At 36.5% G+C, this 10578-nt stretch overlaps 1 protein-coding gene across 1 annotated transcript in view; it reads left to right on the top strand.

Moving 5' to 3' along the window:
* Positions 1-7: 7 nt before the first annotated feature.
* The window catches only part of adgb (androglobin), a 33810-nt gene continuing 23239 nt past the window's right edge, over positions 8-10578 (top strand). Inside the window, exons 1-12 of the mRNA XM_008397740.2 lie at positions 8-183; positions 282-420; positions 942-1034; positions 4218-4289; positions 4408-4584; positions 6405-6544; positions 6634-6720; positions 6934-7100; positions 7300-7344; positions 9495-9565; positions 9893-10067; positions 10419-10472. Coding sequence (XP_008395962.1) covers positions 110-183; positions 282-420; positions 942-1034; positions 4218-4289; positions 4408-4584; positions 6405-6544; positions 6634-6720; positions 6934-7100; positions 7300-7344; positions 9495-9565; positions 9893-10067; positions 10419-10472 — 1294 coding nt within the window. The 5' untranslated portion in view covers positions 8-109. The remainder of the gene's footprint in view (positions 184-281; positions 421-941; positions 1035-4217; positions 4290-4407; positions 4585-6404; positions 6545-6633; positions 6721-6933; positions 7101-7299; positions 7345-9494; positions 9566-9892; positions 10068-10418; positions 10473-10578) is intronic.

Below are 10578 nucleotides of genomic sequence, written 5' to 3'. Positions count from 1 at the left end.
TAGCAACTGTCAAACTTCGACAGGCAGAAAGAAACGCTTATGAAACGAATATAATTAAGGCGCTTCGTGTTACTTTTTCTTTTTTTTTTTTTTTTTCAACATAAACACAATGTCCAAACCAGGACAGGTAAAGAAAAGGGATCACGCCGCCAGCAAAACGTCTGGATCTGACCGGCAGTCTGAGTGAGTCATTAAATGCAGCTGCGTTGCTGCCTGCCTTGCCGTTTGCTAACAGAGAAAAGTGCACAAAAAGGTGAATCGAATGTCTCGGTATTTTTTAGGACAGCCAACTCCTCTGAGAGCCTCGAAAAATCCAAACTTTACATCTGGCCCGAGTGGAGCGATTCCGATGTCAGCAAGGAGAAGTGGGACGTATCTAAAGGAGAAGGCAGAAAGTCAATCAAGAGCAAGAGTAATTCTGTAAATATGGCTGGGGAGGGGTGGGAGAAACTCAGTGAAAAACTTGATTTCAGTATTTTCCAGGTCTACAACGTCTGGAAAAGATCTTAAGAACATGGACAAATGGATGTTTCCGGATTTTATTCCGTATCATCATCTAAAACGCTTTGTTGTTGTCCTTCCTTACTTCCTTTTGAGTCATTCCTTTTCAACTTCCCTCTTTTTCATTCACCCTTTCTTCCACACATTTCTCTTTCTTTCTTTGATTCCTTCCTTTCTTTCCTGTTATGTCCTTTCTTTGCTCCCTTTGTCCTTACAGTCTGTGTTGTTACAGATCTATCATTTAAAGCCTCTCCACTAAATATCCTATTCATTGTGGAACTTTGTATTTCGTAGAACGTTAATTCTGGAAAGCACTGAAAATTTTCATGAAAGATTCATCTAATCCACAGACGGGGGATAGTTAAACTTCATCACCACGTTCAAACAAAATGATTAAAATATGCATCTATGCATATTTGAAAATTAAGTTGCCTTTTCAGTCATTCTTCGAAGATCCAGAAGGAAAGTTGTTTCTGCCTCCAGCCCTGAAGGTGCACACATGGAAACGTCCATCTGACTTTATTGTTGATAAGGTAACTATACCATCCCTTTCAGAATTATGTTGTTTCGAATTAAAACATAAACCTTTAATTTCAGTTAGTTTTAGTTGGGTATAGCTGCTAATATAATAGTCTAATACTTCTGTAGTGAAACTATATTAACTTTGGTCATTTAGTAAATATGTTGACTCCTATTGGACTATACATGTCGTCCAACAGTGCAGTCTGTCCCGCCGAAAAACCAAGTTTCAGCAACAAGAAAAAAAAATTATGTTAAATAAGTAAATTGTTTGTAATAATTTTAACCACTTTTATCCTTATAAGATCATTTATTTTGGATCTTGTGTCAGATTGCAGCTAACATTAATTCTGTATCAGTTTGACACAGTACCTCAAAAAGGTATTCTTATCCTATTGAACCTTTATGCAATTTGTTAATGATCACATGAAAAAGATTTCATGTGATGGATGAAAATAAAATGGTGCCTGATTGTAAAGTGGAAGTTAAAACATATGTGAAACAATTGAAATGAACAGATGAAAACTGGCATGCATTTGTATTCTGTCAAAGCTTTTGAGAGTCACCTCTTACTGCAATTACAGTCTCATTGTTAGTTATGCTCATCTAGAAATTGAAATGCAGGTATTGTTTTCAGTGGAAAATGGCTCAAGGTCAGACAGACCAGATTGAAGAAACTTGGAGACACTTTCAAAGTTCTCTGTCAGATTTTGGTCTGGATTTTGACTGAACCTTTAGAGCTTTGAAATAAACTATTCTATTATAATTTTAGTAATATTATTGTTGTTCTACTGGAAATGGAAACCTCCGTCCCCGTCGCTGGTGTTTTCGCAGCCTGCAGCAGTTACTGTTCTATGATTAAACGGCATTTAGCTCCATACAGCTTTATATTTACTATAAACATCCTGTCTGTCCCTGTGGAAGAAAATTGTCCTCACCAAAATAATGCCATCACCACCATGTTTTACTGTGGGACTTCATGTGTACATATTCATATGCCAAGTTGCTTTTAGGCATGGTGGGAGACTAACAAGACCACCTTCTCCTGCATGTTTCTTGTATCCTCTACATATCTTGTTAAAGCTAAAACCAGATCCCTCCGCCCCCATCAATAGTTGTATTTTTGTCACTCTTCCATAAAGGAAAAATGGGTTGAGTTCATAACTAAGTGTCCCAGATTTACACACCTGAGCATTATATCTCTCCAGGTCCTCCAGAGGCTACTGGTCTTGTTTCCCTTCAGGGTTAACGGAGAAAATAAGCGTAAAAAAAACAACAAATGAATACCACAGTTTCTACATTTTCTTTATCACAATATGGGGGAAAAAAATACCCAGATTTGCCTTCCACTGCTCTGGTGTCCACTATTTTGTGTGGGTCTATTTCATAAAATCCTGATAATATGCTTTGAAGTCTGTGACTCAAACATGACAGTAGGCGAAAACGTTCAAGATGCACGAATTCATTTACAAGGCACTGATTTCCTTTTGTCTTCTCCATTTATCCAGATTTACCTACTTGTAAAGTATTTATCTGCTCATTGAATACCTAGGGTAATTTACTCGGCAATAAATCCCTAAAGCAAATTTCTCCTTGCGTCACAATGTGAAAAGCATACACAGATATCTCCTCTAACCTTCTCCAATTAAGTGTAATTGCATCACTTTACTTTTCACATTGGTGTATCGACCACTTACTAACTGGAAGCTTCCTGTTATTTTTGAATGAGTCTTTGCCAAGACACATGCTGCCTTTTCGCGCAAGAAGTCAAAACAACTTCAATGGTTTCATACAAAAGGAGCAGAGGCTAATCAAGGAAGCAATCAGCCATACAGAAGGAAGCAGACACTCTTCTGAAAAAGCTGTCTTGTCTTGCTGACGATGCGCATTATGAAAGAAACGATTTGATGTCCTTGGAAAAAAGTTGCTTCAGTTTGAACAACAAAAACTTCCTTCTTTAGCAGCAAATCTGTGTTTCTGGCATCTGATGCAGGTTGGGCATGAATAAAACAGTATTTGTATTTTTATTTAAATGCGTACATTTAAATACATGCATTTCAATTTAAACACACATTTAAATTTAAGGACCTTGCATGTTATATTGGCTTTTGACAGATTACTATGTAAATTGTGTGTTTATATTCAGTTAAAATTGTACAAGCTACTGTATAAAATGGACACAACCATTTATTTTCACTGTTTGACATTAATTTAGTCTTAATGTTTTCTCTAGAATGTCAATTGGGTTTACCAAAGGTATTTTATTTGATTATTATCGGAATAATGAGTGTCTTTGATCACTTTCTTGAAGTTCTGTAGGTCACCTACACCCAAACTATTTAAGAAAGTCCATATTATAATGGCTTTCTAAGCTTCTGATTAAATAACTGCTTAACACACATCTAAAATAATTAGGGCACGCTCGTGGATGTGTTTTAAGACTCAAACTCACTGCTTGCTTTTGTGTCATAAGAACATATAAAATAAACGTGACAAGACAGAAATGTAAATGTGGACCTTCTCGAGTCTAGTTCTTTCTTTGGCACAAATTTCGGATGCCTGAATGAACCATGACAATCTGTTCAGGTAATATTTGCAAGTACAAACACCAGTATGATGTCTGGAAATGTCCAGTCATCATACGGTTCAAAACGACGGAACTGTATGTGCATCACAAATTTTGGTGCACAATTTTGCACTAAAATGTGAATGCATACATTTGGTGTAAGATTTGTGTATCCATCAGACATGAAGCAACATCCTTGTGAAGATTCTGGCTGAAGCTGACAAGAATGTCATTATCCACGGTGAAACAAATGCTATACAGTCGGAGAGGAAGAAGCCAATTTTTTTCCTCCCAAAAAAAGGATTTCAAAAGCCAAATTCTGGTTTGCAAATGCACAGAAACCTTAACCTCATCATGTCCCATTATGAAACTAAAGCTCGAGTGCAAATTTGTGAAGGATTGTGGACAGACCTAAAAAGCCGTGCTAGCAAAGTGGCTCACAAACTTGACACATTTCCTTCCAGGAAGACTGGGGAGGAAAGAGTTTAGTGTTATATTGTTACAAAAAAAACTAAGGTTATGTATGTTTTTTTTTTATATTGTGTATGTATGTTTTCATTTGTATGCGTTTATATCATAGATGTGTTGAATAGTCAATATCTTGTCAAGTCAGTGTCTCTGTCGTTTTTAGGATGTTACTGTGGTTGAAAACAAAATGGACTTTGACCTGGTCTCCCCCAACAATCATTTGTTTGGTTGTGAGGTTAGTTTTTGACGCGTTCCATGTGTTGATGTTAACTTCTGCGTTGACCATGCAACATTTACACTGACAGTGATTTTTGCCCGTCTTCTCTGCTGTTTCTGTCCTGCCTTCTGTTAAGCTGATGAGGTGGATCATCAGCGAGATCCATATTGTTTGGATGCTTTATACAGAGTCAACCCTCCAACAAGACATCTGGAGACCCTGGGAGCACATCTACTCAATGTGTGACGTGGTGAAAGGTCATGTGCCACTTTATAACAGCTATGGGAAATATGTGATCAGACTTTACTGGATGGTAAGCCTGTCAGAAAAAAAAAAACATGCATTCATAAAGACGTCCCTGAAGTCACAGTAGTTTTGTAATCATGCATGCATGAGAGCACATCGTTTCATTTCTTTATGCAGGAGGTTATATCAGATTTAGCCAATGAAAATGTGAATGAACTGAAATAGAAGGAGGGAGGAGAGATGAGAGAATCTTGTTCTCTGAGCTAAAATCAATCGGTCTCACTGCTGTACCAAAATGGATATGTTGAATAGATAAGGCTTAACACGAGTCTGAGGTTTCTCAAGACTCAAGTTCAATAGTTACACTTTTGGTTGCAGTTATATTATTTTGTATGCAAGTTTTAAGATTTTTTTTTTTCCTGTAAAGCTGGTCAAAATTACAAATCTTGGGTACAGCTTGAAACTCCACTTTGAGTTTGTGTGCATCTTACAGACCTCTAAAGTGATGTTTTTTTTGTTGTTTTTTTTTACATTTTCTCCACAACAGTTTGGGTCAACTGGGAAAAGGATTTATTATATTGCTGATTCTTGCTTTGACAAACAAGCATAACACAGTTGTAGGCATCACTTCCAGTGCCAACCATAGCATCCCAACAGATGGTTGTTGAGATGCTATTAGGCACCCAGCCCCCACTACCCTCCTTTCCTGTTTCCTTGTTGCATTTTTGCTCTCAGACTGCTTAGCTCCTTTATTTGTTCAGGTTTCTGCAATGTGCAAATGACTAATTTATATTTTTGCCCTCAGTTTGTCTTGAACTTGATTACCATGTTTTTTTTAAAAGTCTGTACCTATACTCACTGTCTTGCACTATCACCTCATCTCACCTCACCTCATCACATGACCACATCTAGATCCTCCTCTGTGGGGAAAATATATTCCAGGAGCTAAAAAGAACAAGTGAGAAACTAAGTGTTCCACCCTTCCCTGCCTCTTTTCTATAGAGGTTTGCAGTGCTTGTTCACACTGTTCTGATAAGTAAAAGATATGGTTGTGAGCAATCAGACATGTCACCTGACTGCTTATTGTCTTTATAATTAGCAGTCAGACTTATAGTTTAACAAGCTATTACTCTAAATCTAATGGCAGTAATTGCCAGAAGGTAGAATGGAGAAAAGCATGAAGCCTGAAGTTGGCATGCAATAAATGTAACTCGGCGTTATTACTAGTTACCCATATTACCTACTCACTTATGTCATTGCTGGCACTGTTTTTTTTTTTTTTTTTTTTTTTTTTACATTATCTGTGAAACAACATACATTCTCGTAAGGCAAGTGGCTCTACAAACCAGGGACAGGGTTGTAAATTTTTTAATGTTAACTAATGAGCTAACATTATTTTAAAACCACATGCTGTCTTGGAACCACAGAACTTCCTTTTAACAAAAATGTAGATTCATGGAAATTATTATTTTCAAGAATGGCTTATGTTCTGCATTGCCTTAAACTATTGACCAAAGATCAGACAGCACCAATATTCCTATGACTGTCTTTGATAAGTGATTGGTTGGTCAAAATACAAAGAGGATTGTTCTCTGCTCATAAAGTGCATCAAAACTAAAAACTCCTATTTATTTTTGATCTGTAAAACCCATCAGTTTACATCAAAACAGTTTTTGTACTTTTTTCAGTTTACTAAAAATTAAAATTAGTTAGACCGCAAAGAAAATAAAAAGTCCACTAATGTAAGACTGATATATCGGTCTTAATGTTTACATAAAAAAAAAAAAAAAAAAAAAAACTGGGTTACTAAGACAGCATATTTCTTCCACTCTGTCTGAAAGATGCGCAGCTCATTCAGTCTCTTCTCTCCTCCCTCTTCACCCTCAGGGTTCCTGGAGAAAGATGACCGTGGATGATAACATGCCATTTGATGAGGAGAATAATCTGCTTCTCCCTGCCTCTACTTGTCAGTCAGAGATTTGGCCAATGCTGTTGGCTAAAGCTCTAATTAAAATAGCCTGCACGATGTAAGTTACTGTGTTTTCCAACACAATTAAGCATTTTACATACTACATTTGGCATATTTTTAACCAGTTTTGATGGGTTCTTTTCTCAGTCCAGTTTACCGGGTTGGTGGCGAGATGGGCGATTTCACCTTTATCCACTCCCTCACTGGCTGGATGCCAGTAATCAGTCCTATAGTGTGAGATTTTTACTGATCTGCTGGATGTTTGTTATAAACAGTTCTTTGCAGCTTAGGATGTTACACCCAAAACACTAACTACATTCTAGATAAAAACCACATTAAACATTTGTAATTTCACTATTAATGCCTTTTTTTTTCTTCTTTTTTTTTTTTTTTTACAATGAGTCATATTGTCTTAAACTAAATCTACTCTCCTTTACATCCTCTTAGGTCAAAGCAGTCAGAAAGAATATGGGATTTCCTTCTAGACACCATTCCTAAATTTACACACGATGATATGGGTTTGGGAATGTTGATGTCTGACAGTGAGGATCCAGGGGCAGAGTTCCTTCCTCATGACAACAAGAGTCTGGTCCAGGAGTCAGAAAAAAGCACAGGTCCAGATTGTTGCATAATTAGATACACATTCATTTTCACAGAAATACACATTTATCAACAGATTAATGCCTACATCTTATTTCTAAATTGCATCTGGTTTTAAATTAGTCAACCAGTCATCTAACATCTGGCCATATGCAGTATGTATGTTAATTTCTGTCTCGTTTCTTGGTATTATCTTTTTTTGCATCTATGTAGATAAATCCAGAAGACAGTCCGTCTTTAGTTACGTCTCTGATCCAGGTAAGAATGAAAACATCCTCAGAGATAAACTTGTAGATGAATCTGAAGATAATTTGAAAAGACCATTTTATGATAAAGTGGAACTGTTCAATGCATATAGCAGATTGTAAAATGGCATTAACACTGTTGAAAATTTGGATGAAGCCGGACAAAAGTTTTTTTTTGTTTGTTTTTGTTGGTTGTATGACACCAAGTCGTTTTCAGCTACCACATATTTTAAACCTTTCTCATTTTTACCTACTGGTTCTTTTTTGTTTTTACAATAGCCTCCTATGTATTTTTTTTTCCCCAAGCCCTCTTAAATGTAAATAACCTTACCAAAGTAAAGCTATTTACACCTAAAATTTGACCTCCTTCCATATCTTTTCTTTGTCAGATACATGGCTTGTGGCACATTTCAAGCAGTGCTTCTGAGGGATTTCTTTAAGCAATGAATGTCTTGTCACTCTTCCCTAAAGGCCAGGCTTGGGGAGTGCATAAATAACAGCTACCATGTTAGCAGAATCTGCCAAAGTGGTGGAACTGATGGAAATACATTTCTTTCACCAGCAACAATGGCTAATAGAAATTTGAAGCCATTCAAAATTTCACTGGCAACTATTGGTTTCAAATTTATGTCTTAATGGTATTTGTATTGGTTACAAAAATATATATAAAATTAAGTTCTTTAGGGCCCTATTAAATGTGTTGTTTCTTCCTCCACATTCCGTCTTAGTTTTTTCCAAATAGTTTTCCTTGTTCATCCATCCATCCGTTCAATCATTATCTTTGCAACCCTGTGGGTGCTACTACCTATGTCCAGTAGTCATTGATCAAGAGACATTATACACCATGGACAGTATGTTGGTCCATCACAGAACAACTTAGGACAAACAACCATGCATGTGCACACTCACTCCTGGACAATTTAGAGAGACCAATTAACCTAATAGCCATATTTTGGAATTTTTGTAGGAAGTCAAACTACTTGGAGAGAGCCCATTGCAGACACATGAAAAACATGCAAACTCAATGCATAAAGACCCCAGGGCAGGATTCATTCCTAGGACCATATTGCTGCAACCAAGTGCACTGCAGTGCAGTCCTTCTTTCTAAGTGTTTTTCTTTTTTTTTTTTTTTTTTTTTTTTTTTTTTTTTTTTTTTTTAGAAATTTTACCAATTTTTCCAGTTTAGACTTCAAACTCATCCTTTTGGTTGATCGAAGTTACCTAATACCTGCTACTTCATAAATTTACCTGAGGTTTGGCCATTAGCCAAATTCCACTCCTGTTTCTCTAATAAATCCTCTCTTTACCCAGCCTGTCAGATTAGATAATGGCTATTTCTGGGATGGATTGCTATTGTGACACACTCTTTCTGTTATATCTCTCATGCTATGGGTATTTTATTGTATGGCCCTGCTTAAAACGACTCCACAGGTTACTTCCTGAGAAGTCTGCTGTGTTCCTTGGTCTTTTTATTATTTTTGCCCTTTACTGTTGTCTAACAAACTTAAGGCATTCACTGTAAAGCTTCGCTTACAGCTGTTTTTATGAGATAATATGCCTCACTATATGTTATTAATGATAACATTGTAAAGAGGGCAAGTTGAAAATGCACACCTCAATTTCATCTCACTTTTGTGTTGGTTACAGATCTACTAAATCAGCATTGTACTCAAATCACTTTAGTAAAAGTTTACTTTCCTGATTTATTAATGGCTGCTGATGAAAGAAAATGTGTTGATTCCACTCGATCTTGTCTCCTTCGATACTGCTAACCATTGACTTTGTTAAATAGGCTTAAAGTTCTGCTTAGTATTTCTGGCTCTGCATTGGACTGGTTATTTTCTTATATGATGTAGGAAATTCTTATAGACAGGTAAGTTCTCCTTGATCTCTGCTCCTCTAACCAATGGGGTTTCACAAGGGTCATTTCTGGGCCCATTATTACATACCTTTTTCGCTTTCATTTGCTACATTGCTTCTGCCACTTTTTTGCAGTATTTCCCTGTAAGTTATTGATGTTCACTGCTACGTTAGGGATGAAAAATAAATATTTAAGAATTAGAATGGTATAACCTTAAAATTTTGGATGTGCAGCCTGTTTTGTAGAAGCATTAACTTTAAGGTTTGATTTTCCTTTCAACCATTTTTATTGGTATTTTTCAGGTCCTCCAAAAGTTGCAGTATGTGCCAGCTTCTACCCTTCTCAACAAGATTCTTTTGGGATCGTTCAAACGGTATTTATGTTTCTAGTGTTCTTCTGTTCTTACTGGCTACTTCAGGTTTCAATGCGGTCACAGAAATTTATTAGGTTTAATTTTCACATTGGGCTAAATGTGTTTGGATAGTTAATAAAATGATTATTTGAATACTGGATTTTGTGCTTTCTGAAGTTATATTTACCTCAGATTTGCATTTATTTAATGATCTGTGTGGCAAAAATAGAAATAAGCAGAAATCTGTCAGCGGCAGATACTTTTAACTTTACTGTTTTAAAACAAGTATTTATAACTGTCGCTGAAGATGTTTTCATTTCTCTGTGTCTGACATTTGTGGTCATACAGGCAACTTCCTCAGAGCTTTTACGGTTTTATGGTTTGTCGATGCTGCACAGCCATGTTGTCCTGTTGACCAAAACCCGTTCATGTTCGCTGATACCTCCTCCCAAAGCTAAGATGGTGGCCCGATGGAAACTCATCCGTCTACGCAAGAAGATAATAGTCACATCTGAGCCTCAAAGTAAGAAAAAGAGATATTGAATTGTGTTTGGAAATAAAAGCATGGTGAAAGGAAAATTGGAAGAGGATGCATGGGAGTCAAACAAACAAGGTGCAGGCAATGCCACAGTGTGTTGGCTAGCTGGATAGATTCAACTGATTTATTAATTGACTGATTGATTGATTGTGTGATTGGTTTGCAGTATTGTCAGCAAGAATTTACATAAAAAGACATACATACACACATTATACCGTGACATTAATAGCAAAGAGATTTGAATGCCTCAGCAATTTATGGTACCTTTTTTATTGTTTAATGATTTTAATTTCTTGTGGTATGAAAGAAAAATTTTGTCCTGTTTCTTGAGCATAGAGGAAGGTGGTTCCCTCTCCATGAAGGAATCATCTCATATGAAGATCTTAAGGGGTATGTATTGTCTGCTATAACCTTGTTTGCCTTTCTCATAACTCTGTCCATGTATATTTTGTCCATGATTGGAAAAGTGGCATGAAAGAAATGATTGTCCTGTTTC

Source organism: Poecilia reticulata, linkage group LG21 (assembly GCF_000633615.1).
Source record: "Poecilia reticulata strain Guanapo linkage group LG21, Guppy_female_1.0+MT, whole genome shotgun sequence".
Lineage (NCBI taxonomy): Eukaryota > Metazoa > Chordata > Actinopteri > Cyprinodontiformes > Poeciliidae > Poecilia > Poecilia reticulata.
This window is presented reverse-complemented; position numbering and strand designations above follow the sequence as displayed.